Source organism: Hyalella azteca, unplaced genomic scaffold (genome assembly GCF_000764305.2).
Source record: "Hyalella azteca isolate HAZT.00-mixed unplaced genomic scaffold, Hazt_2.0.2 contig4124, whole genome shotgun sequence".
NCBI classification, from domain to species: Eukaryota; Metazoa; Arthropoda; class Malacostraca; order Amphipoda; family Hyalellidae; genus Hyalella; species Hyalella azteca.
Window position 1 is genome coordinate 6,812 of NW_025934350.1, and position 16,664 is coordinate 23,475.

The 16,664-nt window shown below is 38.3% G+C and overlaps 1 protein-coding gene across 1 annotated transcript; it reads right to left on the reverse strand.

Annotated features, from left to right (window-relative positions):
• Positions 1-1,564: 1,564 nt before the first annotated feature.
• Positions 1,565-10,220, reverse strand: LOC108672550 (the record flags this gene model as incomplete). The annotated part of the gene is made up of 7 exons (XM_018160242.1): positions 10,084-10,220; positions 8,712-8,821; positions 7,655-7,869; positions 7,078-7,451; positions 4,672-4,740; positions 2,505-2,629; positions 1,565-1,763 (listed from the first exon to the last, which is right to left on the reverse strand). Coding segments are annotated over exons 1-7 (1,110 nt in total), but the record flags the coding sequence as incomplete, so codon positions are not given.
• Positions 10,221-16,664: the final 6,444 nt, after the last annotated feature.

Here is a 16,664-nt window from a genome sequence, read left to right on the forward strand (position 1 = left end):
TTTAAAGGATAATAAGAGTCGGGCTTATTTAGTCAGAATAGTGCAGGTTGCCTATAAATCAGAAACTGCGCACGTTGGCGAGGGACAGATTGTGATTTATTACGAAGCAATCTTATGGAAAAGTTAAGAGGATTCGCCGGGTTGATTATTGGTTATTAGTATTCATTTGGAAGACAGAACGCTTGGCTCCCGAAGAACGCTGCGTGCACCAGAGAAAATAAGTTCCCAAAACTACCGTACAATTGTTTTAAATTTAATTTTCAGGAGTTTATGTGAGTTCTTCGCAAAATAATCTTACCTTACTCAATTAAATCTCCTCCAGTAATAAAGTTGATCTCATTAATGAAAGAAACGACTTGCAAATCACTACTGAGTTGCAGTGGTGTCTATGAAGATTTCAAATTTGGCTTAGATTAGATGATAATGATAGAAAACTAGAAACTATTGACATTTAATGTAAAAAACTATGAACAAATCTTACGTCTTCAATAATAGATTTCTTGGTGTATGATTGACAAATGCTCATCACAAATGACGCGGTATATTAGATTTATACAAGTGTCTCGAGTAACGTGTGTCGCTACATGACGACGGCATGCAGATTATAAATATAATTTTGCAAGCACAAAAAGCGTAACCTATGCGAAGCAGACAAAGAGTAGGCAGTACTCTTTTTTATGCAGTACTTATATAACATTGTAAATCTACAAGAGGCATACCGTATATGCGGCTGAATCCGTACGATGCACTCAATACACGCAATTAACATGCAATACACGCAACATGCAATACACGCAACATGCAATACACGCAACAATACCTGTCTCTTATACACATCTAGATGTGTATAAGAGACAGGTGAATGACGGTTAAGACTGATGTGAATGACGGTTAGGACAGATGTGAATGACAGTTAGGACTGATGTGAATGACGGTTAGGACAGAAGTGAATGACGGTTACGACTGATGTGAATGACGGTTAAGACTGATGTGAATGACGGTTAGGACAGATGTGAATGACGGTTAGGACTGATATAAATACATGTAATCACAGAGGTTCCTAGTGTGTAAGGCAGAAAATACGGACGCAGCCCTCCTTGTAAATAATCACAGTACAGCACACGGCTGTTATGGAGAGTTCTGTTCAATGCTTGTGCCATATTGCAGTGTATATGGTTTCTAGGCTTGCTGGTATAGAGAGTAAAAACTGCCCGTATTCCGATAATGAAATTTTACACGAAAGTAATGATGATGGGAAATGCTCTAAAAATATTTTAAACATGGATATATTTCTCTCTTTGTCAAAAAATCATTGAGCAGTAATTGATTAACCTCCAGATTATTTGGATGGCAGCTTTTGCCGACCAATGCACTTCAGGAAATGTATCAACCTGGACAAAATATAGAAGTTTTCTTCTATAATCAGATGCACGTAAGTGTGAGGTGCCTTATAAATGAATACAAAATCCTCAATTACAATACTTAAATTTTTGAACATCTGATAAAGACAAAATCCTTAATAAAAATTTTGATTGAGCCACGATAACCTGAGATTGCAACGCACCAGACACTGCAGCGTCTTGTGTTTGATTCTGGGGTCAGTTTGGACGAGCGCTCCGCTCCTGTGCAGCCACACGAGGGCCGTGGCGGCGGCGAGCTGCACGGCGGGCTCCGTGTAGCAGTTGAGCAGCTCCACCAGCCGGTCTGGCAGCAGCACGCCGCAGTGCTGGATACGCGACACCTCCGCCGACACCGCGTCGTTGCTGAGGACAAGAAACGTTGTATTAGCGTTAATACAAGGAGACCGCGTCATTGCTGAGGACAAGAGACGTCGTATTAGCGTTAATACAAGGAGACCGCGTCATTGCTGAGGACAAGAGACGTCGTATTAGCGTTAGTACAAGGAGATTGCACCGTTGCTGCGGGCAAGAGATGCCATATCAGCGTTAGTATACAGAGACTGTAAAACTATCCAGAAAAATGTTCATCGTGGTGTTAATTTTTTGCTGAACGGAAAATTTTTTGTTGAACAAGACTTTAATAATTGCAATGGTGTAACAAATTAATCGATGAATGACTCAACAAAATTGCTGGAGAAAATATTCTTAAGACACACCTAACGTCAACGCGTTCGGATAATTGGTTGTTTTTTACATTTTATTTGAACATCAGTTACGCATTATAGTGATTAGTGATGTAAAGTGTACATCACAGAGATAGGGATGTAGATGAATATTCATGAACATTTAATCATTAAGGAAATCCGATTATGCAGACTGCTGTAGCACAGTCAACGAGCAGTACCACATTACCTTATTTAAAACCTTCATTAATAATCGGTTGTGAAAAGATCTACCAAAAAGGGTCTTACATTAAAATTACATTTTAATTTAATTTTAAAATTTAATTGAATTTTCGATTTATGAACAAACCGTACTATAATTCAGCCTTAAGTGAATTTACCTGAGAGAATACACGAGTAAGAGGAAAGGCTCATGTCTCACTTTCTGGCGAGGGCTGCGAGACAGTGCAGGGCGGGCAGTTGTACGGTGGTCAGTGAAGACCTCAACATGGACGCCACCAGCTGCCCGGCCCCCGCCTCCACCAGCTGCTTCTGCTGCTCCTCGCACTATCAAAGTTAATACATCAGAAACTTTGCGATCAGAGTTACAAGCCTTTTGAATCGCGGAGCGGCAATACGATCAGCCAAGTTTAAAAGAGAATAGCCGTAGAACATAAATTGCGGTTTCGAAAAATCAACATATATAAGAATAAATGGCAGATACTCTCACCCGTTTAGACATTTAAAGTGTAATTACAACAGTGATTCTCATATGATAAATATTTCGATGGCGATGTCTAACGGTGAGGGTGAGAAGACGAGCCGAGAAGGTTGCATGACGGGAACGACACGTATAAACCCTACCAATCAACTGGCGCATTACGCGTGCTGTCGTGAGCTAATTTTAAATCGTTCCACCAAATTCGTAGCGAAAAACACATCTAAAAATTTTCAGACATCTCAGCGGATGAGTATCTCGGCAAACGAGGCAGCAAAAGTTTCAACTAATTTTCTGTTGAAAAAGGTTTGACATTTTGAAAATTAGTCACAACTGTGTGGTGATTATAGTCAACATTAATGCAACCAACATAGCTAGGAAAATAGCAGCTCACTAATTGATCTCCAATAAAAAATGGACGGCAAATTTCAGCCGTATTTTCTATCGAGATCCTCAACAACTGAGGCTTGTCTCAGGCGAGAATAAGTAATACGTGCCCGGGGTTTATTAATCCTAGCCAGGGTTGTTAATTGTGTTGTTAATTAGTTCAACTTTTCCATCAATAACCTAGTAAAAAGTCAGTGACATTCATTGAACGCTCGGAAAAATTAATAGACCACACGGTCGAAATACTGACACCTTCTTACAGCACGAGTGACTGCCACTGTGACACACAACGAACACTGATACGCCGCCATTTTGCCGGGCTAAACGGGTCAGGATGACCCACATAAAAGTAAAAGTGCATCACTATTTGGACAGTACTTAATCATTATTCTAAGTGCAGCATATCGACGACCCTATTTGCGGACACTACATTGTCGAGCTCTGATTGCCTCACTTCCGCCAATGCGCCGTCGATGCTTCCGTACAGTGCATACGGCGGTGATTTCTGATTTACTGGCAAAGACTGATCGGAAAAACATACGTACTAAGACCTAGTAAAATTATCGCTTAGTGAATGTGATGGAAAACATTTAATATTATCTTATTTTTTTTAGTAAGCCATTCAAGAATGTCGCGGCTGTAACCGCGAGGAATACGTTTAGGGAGGGAGAGGACCGCTGTGAAATGGGTGCTGTTTAGAAAGACGTACAAATACTACAACAGGCATCTACATGATCCCCACGAACATCGGCATAAAACCGAAAAAATCACAGTAGATTATAACACAAGAAAAAGAGAAAAATATATTAAATTTACAAGCAAAGTCGTATTGTAAAATACGACGCGCCTCTGCAGTGTGGAGGTGACTATGAAGATCAAAACGACAGGTAGAGACAAATGCATTAGTACTCAAGAGTTCTAGTGTGAGTTGATAGATATTGATTGCTTGAAATCTATAAACGTCACAGCCCTTTTGCCGTCGACACACTATCACGTAACATGCTACATACAGTAGACGAAAGATCTCCTGGATTTCGAGTATCTGTGTGGAATTGTCAAACATTCGAGTACGCAGACTACGTAGCAAAAAAGAAAGCTTATGGACGTATCGTTGATTATATGAGGCAGCGAACTTAATACCTTGGTTTTGTTTAATGACAAGCCCTTCTGCATAGACTCCAACCATCAGTACGGATAATTTTGTATCTAATCACATTTTTAAAGGAGAAATTGAATTGTTTCTTTATTCCAGCCAAAATTGTTTCATTTTCCACAATTGAATCCAGTCAATCAATTGAACCGAAAATCTGGACGACTGCTTCGTTTACGTTGGTAGATAAGAGTCGAAAAGCTAATTCAAAATTATTAGCCGAGCTTGAGCAAAACATGATAAAAATGCTGCAAATGAAACGAAAGAAAGAAGCAGTAATGCAGGTGCTGTTAAATGCGGAATGTAATAATGGAGTTAGGACAGTAATGGTAAGAGTATGGGGATGACACTTACTGCAGTGGTATGATGATTACGTAAGCGAAGGGCGCTGATGTGGCGCTCTCGAGGCATTCTTGGTGCGCTCTGCAACAACACTAATAATACAGTGGCACTCAGAGCTGCTTTAATATACGCACTGCTAAACTCACTTCAACACGTACAAGACTATTGAGTTCGCTCGTGTTTCAACACACTGGTTGATGGCATCAACAGTGAGCAAGTTACTCTGGTGCATGGCCTTACTCATGCTGAACGACGTCAACACGACCCAACATTAACAAACTGCAAACGTGCAGGGGCTTTGCTGACATCAAAAATCCACGATATGATGGATTGGTGATCCTACTTTGAGGTGCTCGCACCGACACAAGCAGGATCCATGTGTGCCACTTCGGCAAAACAGGGGTTGGACAAAATAAGGGAAACGCCTGACATTTTGTTGTCGTAATTTTTGCACATGTAATAAAAATGAAAACTTAACACATTTTAAAGTTTTGTTGTCTATTGTTGCTGCTAATTGATATTTCATCATTGCACAGATATTTTAAGTAAAATTTTGTGTCTATAACCTATAAAAGGCAAACCTCTCTGACTTTCAAAGGGGCCAAACTGTTGATGCTCGTATGGGAGGTGCTAGTGTGACAGAAACTTCCCGAATGCTTGACGTTTCTAGAGGTACAGTCTCAAAAGTAATGACTGCTTTTGAAAGAAAAGATAAACGTCCGCAGCAGAGCATGCAGGTCTGGCCGAAAATAGAAGTTGTCTGAGAGAGACCGTCGGTACCTAAATCGAAGTGTGAGGGACAATCGAAAGACCACTGCTGTTAAAATTACTGCAGACCTCAATGGACACCTACAGAACCCAATTTCCAGGAAGAATGTCCGCCGAGAGCTGAACAGATCAAGATTCCATGGAAGAGCTACAATTAGAAAACCTCTGGTTTCAAATTCAAATGCTTCAAAGCGTTTAGAGTGGTGTAAAAACCTCCAGAATTGGAAAATGTGGGAGCAGTGGGAAAATGTGATTTTCTCTTGTGAATTATCGTTTACCTTATTTCCAACCTCTGGCCGAGTTCAAGTTTGGAAGCGGCCAAAAGAGTCATTTAATCCCGAATATTTCGTGCAAATCCGGTGGACCAATGATTTCTCTTCATGGCAGAATCAACAGCCGCGACTATGTAGGAATTTTTGGAGGACCAAGTTCATGCAATGGTTCAAGCACTGTTTCCGGAGGATAACGTCATCTTTCAAGATGATAATGCCCCGATCCATACAGCTGGAGTTGTTAAAAAATGACACGAGGAACATTCCAATAGAGCCGAGCATCTCATTTGGCCACCACAATCACCAGACCTGAATATTATCGAGCATTTATAATCCATTCTAGAGATGAATGTCATAAGTCGATTCCAGCCGCCATCGCCTAAGCTGGAGGGAGTTTTAACTGAAGAAAGGGTTAAAATTCCAACAATTTGTATGAACAATTCACTATTAGTATGAATCTATACCTCGGAGAATTGAGGCTGAAATTGCCGCAAAAGGTAAACCTACTCCATAGTAAAATATATTTTATGGATTTCTCCTTTGTTTCCCTTATTTTGTCTAACCACTGTAAACAATTCCTGAATTTTTCTTTACAATCGCAACTAATTGAATAAAAATCTTCATCGGTAATCATGGTTACGATGATGGTCAGTGTATAGTCACTAGTACGCTCGAGGTTATAATCGATTCACAGAATACAGCCTGCTCTACGCAGAAGCAGCAGTCGATTCTTCATGTCACGAATGAGCGAATTCAGATTGAGCAAGAAAATGAAAACTTCTTTGATTTAGCAAGGTTCACAGACGCGTGCAACGGAATAAAATGAGCAATGAAAGTAAACTAAAGCCGATATTACCCGAAAGATTTATGTATGCTAACTAGATTCAACTAATGAGTATTGAATTTGGGTTCATACAAAATACGGACAACTCACTTCATGAAGCTTGGTTTCGACAGTGAACAATATCGGCTATTGAAATTAGTATGGCCACAAGGAGACCAGCAACTCGATAATTTTAGGCTTATAATACCTTTTTGTTCAGGCAAATAATGAGAGTGTGAGCTGAAACCAAGAATTAATGATATGTCGTGAAAAGGATACGCGTGAAATTTGCTCCTCAATTGAAAACTTGAGAAGTACCAACCCCTTTAGTTAAACGATGAAAATTTCAAAACCAACAATCAAAGCATAACGTAAGAATCGAATGAATCATTTTAATTTGCTATAATTAGAATTTTTTGAAGAAGTGAACAAATCTCATTGACCTTATTAGTAAAAACATGTAAAATAAGGAAATTGGAATCAAAAAGAACAGTAAAACAAAAAAGACCCGGACTCCCACCAGAAAGCAAGAGAAAAACGAACTGCAATCTGTACCTTACACGCGTAGGCAAGAATGTTGGCAACACACTCCTGATTTGTGGGCGGAGTGTAGCCATGTTTGATGAGGGTAGAGAGCAGCTTTAGGTTCCAGGACGGCGGAGGTGGCACGCAGCCTTGTCTGTAGATGGAACGAAGACAGCACAGCAACATTTGCGTGTAGCCTGCAAGAACTTTCTGTATTCGGATCCGGCGCGGAGGAGGGACTTTAGCAGAACCATTGGTATTATTGTCATTGGTATGTGGGCTGCCTCTTATGTCAATAAGCTCGTCTTCTATGTTTCCCGTGTCGTTACTATTTGAGAATGTTACTCTGTTGAAGAACTGTGAGGTGTTTTCTTGCATGTTGCTCACACCACATGCCTCCAACTCTGCACATACGGTATGATAATCGCTTTATTGCACAAGCATATACGACAGAATTAATTCTACTCACACGCTGAATATAATCATTACCCAAAAGCAAATAGAAAAGTATCAATTAAATTATTTCAGGCTGCTGAGACTGAAAAACCAATAGTTATTTTAAATACAATCATTTAGCTGAAGTACAAGCAAAGCAGTAGAAACTTACGCTCCCACAAGACAGGAAGGACTCCGGCCTGCACAAGAGATGCAGCATGCGCTGCCTGACCCTTGGCTAAGGAATTAATCACAGTCACCACTTCTGTCTTCAGCAACATGCCCAAGTCAGGAGCTCGCAAGATCTGTAGTAGCCGAGCCACGCATCCCTGCATGATGACATTTCCCTTGCTCTTTGGGCTGCCAATCACAGCAATTTTCAATTCTCTGAAGAAATAGAAGAAGCATGACTATCACTGACAGGTATAACAAAATTCTGAGAAATCTAAATTTTATTCTAGGAAATTTATTAGAAACCACCATATTGCAAGGCAAGATATCACCACAATCAATTGGGAGGGCAAGTATCAATGTTATGTTAATGGACATCTAATTTGGTAGCATATATGTTAGCCTAGTGCATAAAAGTTTCATTCCCCAGGCATTGCTAGGTTCATATAATATTTCGAGATAAGTTATAGTACCAGGTTGACTAACCTTGGGTTAACTTAACTAGCTAGTTAAGAAACGTTTCTGATTACAATAGGTTCAATTTAGATGAATAATTCAGAATGATCAGCAGGAATATATCTACATAAGAAGAGACATTTATGTTAATTTGAAGAAAACAAATTGTAATGTTTCAAAATAGTAAAAAATGACATCATTGCCTGCATTGCTTGAGTATTGACCAGCAAGCTTTTGCAACATGGTTGAACTCTCTTGCTAAGTGGTTAGATTTCACAAGGAAATCTCAATGTATTGCTCCCTAACCATAGATGGATATATGCAATAAATAATATCAACACATAGAATGAAAATTAAACTAGTTCATACACACACTAACACTACTCCAGATCTTTGTGATTGATGGAAAGAATAAGATCCACAGATTTACCACTGTAATCTAGTTCTACCAAAAATACTGATATTTTTTTTACCAGGAACATGTTTAACAGAAGTGAATTTGAAATCATTAGTACAACCTGACCAAAACAAAGATTTTGATACACCATATTTGCTCAAGAACATGACATAAAAGTTAACATGATAGTGGTTGCTCAACTTACACAACAGCCTGGAAGCATTTCTTGGTATTGTTGCTGTACAGGTTCTCAATGTATGGCTTGATTGAGTGGTGCTGAGAGATTGCATCAATGGCTACTGGAGCATCCACATCCTGTAAAGAAAATTACACTGCATTGGACATACCGTAAAATGGGGTAACTTAGACCGGCGGGGTAACTTAGACTACTTTTCGTTTTTTTAACAAAAACCCCCAAAACTCAAAAACTATTTGACATAGAAAAATTTTGTCAATGGGCATTAAGAGCCTAATACTGAGGCTACATAACACAATAGAAAGATTTAAAAAGTTTGCATATCTAATAGGTTAAAAAATTAAAAATGTGACCCACGAAAAAAAGCTATTATTTAAAGTCTGTCAGAGTACCCCCTCCAATTTTTTTATTTTTGGGTTAAATAACTCCAGGTTTTGATGCATTGTAGTAGAACTCTTCTAGTTACAAATGCAAATGACAAATTTTAGGAAAGTGTCATAGTTTGCAAATGGGGGGCGCCACAAACTATGACACTTTCCTCAAGTTTGTCATTTGCATATGTAACTAGAAGAGTTCTACTACAATGCACCAAAACCTGGAGTTATTTGGAGTTATTTTACCAAAAATATAATTGATTTTACCACCCGGTCTAAGATACCTCAAGAGCTGGGGTAACAAAGACCATCACTTTTTTTGAAATCACATAAAGACTATGAGAGGCAGGAGCCAGCAATTTATGGTGAGTGAAGCTAGAGTATAGACCTGTATTTTGCATGTTTCAATTCAAGTTTAATTTAACTAGTAAAAAAATGGCATTTATAAAAAAAAGTGGTCTAAGTTACCCCATTTTACGGTACAAGACAACTGTGCCTACAAATGCAAGCAGTCTTGAACAACCATCCAAAAAAGTATAACTCAGTATTCACCGCAGTGAGTGACAGAGAGCGCATTTTCTCGTCGACGAAAACGTGAAGTCATGGACGGACAGACAGACGGACGGATGGACAGATGGGCATGGCAAGCACAATAGTGCATTTTTTTTTCATAAACGAGAAAATGCGCTAAAAAGCAAAGATAATGTAACTGGAACTTTATCATAAAATTCGCAAAAAAATCATATGTATATTAACATAACTGTCTCAACGATGATATTCACAACATATGCTCACTAGATACATATTACTTGAATATGGTTATCTCAAAGCTCAACATGAATATAACATTGTAGTTGCTAACACACAAGGGTGGGAGTATATATACATAGTCAGCGATAAGGGGATGCCTGATATGCTCAGATGAAGCAAGATCTATTGATCTACTAGTGGGCAATTGAAAGGAGTTTCAAGTTACAAGCTTATTGTTTTGTTACCAAGATGCTTACCATCACAGAATTATCCATTTGTCAGATGCATAAAACTCAATGATGGAAGTAAATAGAAGAGTGAATCCTGTAGGGCTATTCTCAACAACCAATGGGGATATTAGAAGAAATATCACAACTCATAATACTCTAATTCTGAAAAAAAATGCATATTAATAACCTGAGGTGGGCAGTAGCGCGCTACCTGTAGCGGCTGCTACTAGCGGCCGCTACATTTTCAGTAGCGGTAGCGGCGCTACATTTAAGCCAATGTAGCGGTAGCGGTAGCGCCCGCTACATATTTAAGTAGCGATACGAGGTTTTGCCGCTACAGCGCTACCGCTACATTCATAGATAAAGCCCTGTCTCTTATACACATCTAGATGTGTATAAGAGACAGGCATTATAGTGATTAGTGATGTAAAGTGTACATCACAGAGATNTGTATAAGAGAACGGTATATGTCTCATTGACGTAGCTTCAAAACTCTAGGAGGAGATAGGTTTGCAAGTCAGAAAAATGTTGTTTTTCAGGAGAGCTGAAAAACTGAAAATTTTTATGAAAATTAAAAAAACTGCATTCTAAATAAATCTATATTACAAAAACGCATACATCATTCTCTAGATCTTTTTCTTGCGCATCCAATGGTATAAGTTTCATTGCTGTAGCTTGAAAACTATGGGAAGAAATTGTACTTCGAAAAAAGGAAAGAAAAAAATATAATATATTAAATAACAAAATGTATTGAAATTTATTTATTTTCTCACTATTCCACTTGCCTTCGCCACATAGGGCAAGTTCAATGAACGACTTTTCTTCACTTTAGGCATCTTAGGAAAGATCCACAGGCAGCTATAGCGGTCACGACGTCGGGTTTTAGAGGCGCACTGATAAACACACTACTTCTCTCACGACCGCTGTCGATGCACTGAGCTTGCGGTACCGGCTTGCTTCTGTTGGCTGGTGTACGAGAACCAGACGACGTAGAGAGACAAGTTTAGTCTCGTTAGAAGCGTAATTTTCTAAGCTTTAAAATGAGTGTAAAAACCCAAAAAGTGAAAATTTTCGATTTTTCGGGAGACGCTCCCCTTAATTGCAATAAAGTTGCATTGATATGTTTTAAAAATGTTTTATTATCATTAAATGTTAATGAGTAAATCCCAATAGCAGAACAATAAATATTTAGAGATTTCCAATAATTTTGGCCATTGTAGCGGCTAATGTAGCACGCTACATTTTACTGTAGCGGTAGCGGTAGCGCCCGTTACAATCTAGTGGGTGTAGCGGTAGCGCCCGCTACATTTAGAGCATGTAGCGGTAGCGGTAGCGCCCGCTACATTTAGAGCATGTAGCGGTAGCGGTAGCGCCCGCTACATTTAGAGCATGTAGCGGTAGCGGTAGCGCCGCTACATTTCCAAGTAGCGCTGCCCAGCTCTGTTAATAACATTATTGAAGATGAAATTGATCATGGATTTGTGCAAAAACACAGTTTATTAAAACCCATTAGTCAGTCTGCACAAAGTATACTATTATGCCAATGACAACTATTAGCCATTTTCATGTTTTGGATGAAACCAATGTGAATTTATAATACAGAAGCACCAGTGAAAACATCACTCAGATTTACTAGTCAAGATGATTAAATGTCTCAAATTGTTACAAAAAACTTTTTTGTAGCTATGCAGATCAACATTACACAATTCTGGCATTAAAGTTATCATTTTGGCAGTAATATGCCTTCCTGTAGATCAAGCACATCACATCACATATTTGGATTGCTTGAGGTTACTTGACATGCCATAAAGTTACTTGACATAGAAAAATTTAGTCAATATGCAGCATGTGCCCTAGATGGCAACTGAAGAGATATTTTGTCAAAAATCTTGTGTGAAAGAAGCTATTTACTCATGGCATCCAGAAAATATTTTTTATTGTATCTAGAATATTGAGGGACAATTATGCAAGGGCCAGAATATTGCATTATTCTGAAGAAATTTTACTCCAAGAGGGGCTAAAAGCTCTTTCAGCAGAATGCTCTATCATTTCAATTGACACTGAAGATTATGCTTATTGAGTTGATGTGTTTCAAACCACACTGTTCTATTTTGTTAAGTATTTTTTTAGCTCACTTCCTTCTTACATACACCACAATCATTTCACAAGGCATTAAAACTGATTGTTTCCTATCAAATGCAGTCTTCAAATGTACAAATCTAAACTTGAAATCATTTTTTAAATATATGAGAATGAAATAGCCAAATTTTTATACTTATACTAAGAGATATTTTACTAAGTAACAGTGATTCTGAGTCATCCATTTTAATTGGCATGGTGCAGGCATGCTTTTATCCATGGTGCAGGCATGCTTAAGTTGACAACAAGTTTTAGCTTGTAAATGATAGATTGATTTTCTTGTTGCCTGTCTCAGGCGGTGGTTTGTCTATTGATCTTTTTTAGCTTGTGTTTTAAATGTATAATTTTACTTGCATGTGACATAGAACCCCATTGATCTTATCGTGATCATTGATCTTATAATTTTTTATTGGTTATACTTTAGGAAGGCTTTACTGTAATAGTGCCCTTAAATTTCATGAAAGCTTAACCAATACCCTAGTAACTGCGTCTGGGACTATCATATTGCTGTGTGTATGTAACATGTCATTAGTTAAATGACTAATTTGCATCATCTTATCCCTACTAAACGCATTTAATCGTGCACTACTGGGCATATTGGCAGTTTTGTTTGTCATCAGCTGGCACTAGTATTTCCTTACATAGCTCCCTCAGCATCACCCAGGCAGTTTCAGTAACCTTAAATGCCTGCATCATCCAAATATCAATATCAAACTTATTGGCACTAAGCCTGTCCTTACAAGATCATTGTCTGCCATCAAAATCAAAACTGATGATGTTCCTTAAAACAAGATTCAGTCATGCAAAAGTGTTAGGCATGGAAAGGGTTATAGCAAGAGGGAGTTTAGCAAATTATGGGATGGAGGCCATGACGATTGCTGCCTAGAGGGCTGTACCATAGTGAGGAGAGGAAATGGGAGCTTGTGGGAAAAGACAGGCAGTTGAGGAAGTGCTTAATAGAGTGAAGGGAATCCCAACACTTGAGGCATGCTATGCTGGGGGAGCATCGCAGTCTGAAGGTGGAGGATGAAAGGTGGCTGCCAAAGCCCAACTATAGCTGAGCCAACATAGAGTTGTGTGGATGAGGGAACATGGCTTCCTTGACTTGAAGAAAGTTGGAGGTAGAGTGCAAACAATTGGAATTTTCAAGTTACTACTGAAACTTTGAAGCTCCAAAGTAACCAATTTGGAATCTCATGGCCCAATCATGCACCTAAGTTAACAATAAGATAGGAAGTAATTCATCACTGGTAACCTTGTAACTCCAAAAATGGTGGAAATGCTCTAGTCATGGCATATAAAACTAGATATATTCCATGTCAGGTGGGGCAGCCTGAACCTTATTGTTCTTGGTAGCCTCTGCTGTCTGCAGAGTAGGATGCAATCACCTCAATTCTGTCCAGGTGCAGCCTCTCCAGGGTAGTCTGCTGGCACTGACAATCAGCCATCCACCAAAAAAGGGGCCATAAGATACCAAAAGCAGACTACTACACAACCTGTAGGCTTGCAATGGCAGAACAGAAAACAAAAGAATATCAAATTTGAGCTGCAAAGTTGAGCTTGAGGATAGGTCAGGAAATGGATTTATACATGGCCATGATGGCTTTCTTCAAGAAACCCCAGCCAGCTGGTGCCAGCCAAGCTGCGAGATTTTGTTAGCTTTCATTTTTGATGTTACAAGATTGTTTTTAGGCTCAATATTTTAGTCTCCCAGAATTTCTTTGTTGAGCTCTAAATTTCTGCATTGAATGAGTTTTCATAGCTAGTACCGTATATACCACCAGTATAGCTCTTATTGCAATTCAGAAACAGATTTTCAGGATGGTAAAAATGGAAAAGCAACGACAGAATTGATATAAATAATGTGAAAACTTGTCAACCAACAAGTTATTTCATCAAGATTTTATGGAGTCAGATCAAGTTGAAAATTTGTATGTTACAAACACAGGGATTGTAAGCTGAGGTTAGATAGATCCTGCATAGCAATTCAAGATGCAACACAAGCGTTCAGGATGCATAAATTTTATGATAAAGTTGTAGCATTAAAACATACCTAGTACTTGCCATTAGCAATCAATGTCAAGTGACTTTTGTAAATACATGTGATTGGAGCAAATGGACCGATCACAATCAGGTCTTGAAGCAATTTTAAGTGGTGTATATAGCAAAATTATAATTTATTCAACAAGTATATATGAATATGGTAAAAAATATTTTGATGTTTCGCAATGTTAATGCATTGAAATTTGAAATTCAAGCAGAAACAACTTTCTAATACTTTTAAAGATTTTTGTCAATTAATTGACTCAAAAATGGACTTAAATATGCCTTTTATTTTGAACAAAGTCAAATTTATAATCATTTGAACAGTTGTGTGGCTGGCTGATTATTGGCGTGGCCATTCTTTGATTATTTAGTATGCAGTTATGTCTTGGGTAGTTGTGGTAAGGATGCTACCATGCTAGTTAACTAGTGTGCTGTGGGCCGTGGGGCAGTCCGTAAAGGAGCATCTATTGGTCTAAAATCTCAAAATACTATGTTCTTTTATATTAACTATAAAATTACACCATGGAGCCTGACACTAACAATAAGCAACAGCATTTTTTTCATTCAGATTTCAGGGAAGGTGTTTGTAAACTTTTCCACATTGGATTAGGGTCTGACCTCAAAATGACTTCTACAGTTTTCTAAATTTTTGTCCCTTTCATGCTGTTCATAAATTTGTGTTGTTGCTGTTTGATGCTTATTGGAACTTTGGAGACTCAACGGTGTAGCTTCACATCTGCAGGGGGATTTGGTTGTTACAGCAGTCCCAAAAGCCCATGTCTATTTGGGGATTCAGTTGGTGAAGCAGTCTCTCAGCAACTGTGTGTACATGAAAAATGTCATTAATATAAAGCATCGTAAACATTGTATCAATTGGTCAACTAGAGCTAAAAAAATTGGGGATGTATTTTCATTATCATGTCCAGGGAAATAATTTGCTGGAGGCAGATCAGGGACCAAAATGTGTTTAAAATAAAATGACATTTATTTATGTTAATAAACACTAGTGTTTAGTTAATTCTAAACACAGGACAACATCAATAGAGCTAAACTAAATTGCCCAAGTTAATAGCTAGTGAATATTTGCCGTATTGAAAAATTGTACATAAATAAAAGTTGCACCCAGGTGTCGGCTTGAAAATGTAATTGACAGAATTTGCCTATCTCATTCCAAAAAAAATGGCAGCCATTTCCGCGTGACGGGGTAAAAAGGGACACACCCCGGGGTAATTAGGGACACCCTTAAAAATGCATTTACAGTAATACCTCAGTTAGCAAAGGCTCCAGTTAACAAAAAAATTGATTAAAAACAAAGAATTTTGATTTCATTTACCTCGCAGGGCAAAAAAATTCACTTATCGAAAAATTAGTGCATCATCGGTCGTCACAAAATTGTACATAGAATGCTATATATAGAATTGTGCACCGGGCATCATAGAATGAAAAGTAATTGACCTAAACTATGATTTATTTCTCCAAAACATATGATGGTTGTCACTAAAACATTATTTTCTGTTTCAGGTGTGTTTTTCACGATCTTTTTTGTTATAGTGAAATCACTAGACTCAATTAAAATGGTGCAAAATTACAAACCAACCTGTAAGCTTACAGATGCAGAAGAAATGCCACATGGCTGCTGATATGAAGCTTGCAGTGGACAAGGTCAATGTCAATGCTCAATGGCATGTCCATGGATACAGTAATATCACATTAATAATACGGTACCATAAAATGGGGTAACTTAGACCACTTTTTTTTTATAAATGATGTCATTTTTTTACCAGCTAAATTAAACTTGAATTGAAACATGCAAAATACAGGTCTATACTCTAGCTTCACTCACCATAAATTGCTGGCTCCTGCCTCTCATAGTCTTTATGTAATTTCAAAAAAAGTGATGGTCTTTGTTACCCCAGCTCTTGGGGTAACTTAGACCAGGTGGTAAAATCAATTATATTTTTTGGTAAAATAACTCCAAATAACTCTAGGTTTTGGTGCATTGTAGTAGAACTCTTCTAGTTACATATGCAAATGACAAACTTGAGGAAAGTGTCATAGTTTGCAAATGGGGGGTCCTGCTCCCCAGGTGGTCTAAGTTCCCCCAAACGGGAGAACTCTGACCACCTAATGGCAGCCCTGACAGGATTTTATATTAACTTCCAAGCCGGTCTATGTTACCCCGTCAGGGCTGACATTAGGTGGTCTAAGTTACCCCATCAGGGGGTGGCGCCCCCCATTTGCAAACTATGACACTTTCCTAAAATTTGTCATTTGCATATGTAACTAGAAGAGTTTTGTTACAATGCATCAAAACCTGGAGTTATTTAACCAAAAAATAAAAAAATTGGAGGGGGTACTCTGACAGGCTTTAAATAATAGCTTTTTTTCATGGGTCAAATTTTTAATTTTTCAACCTATTAGAT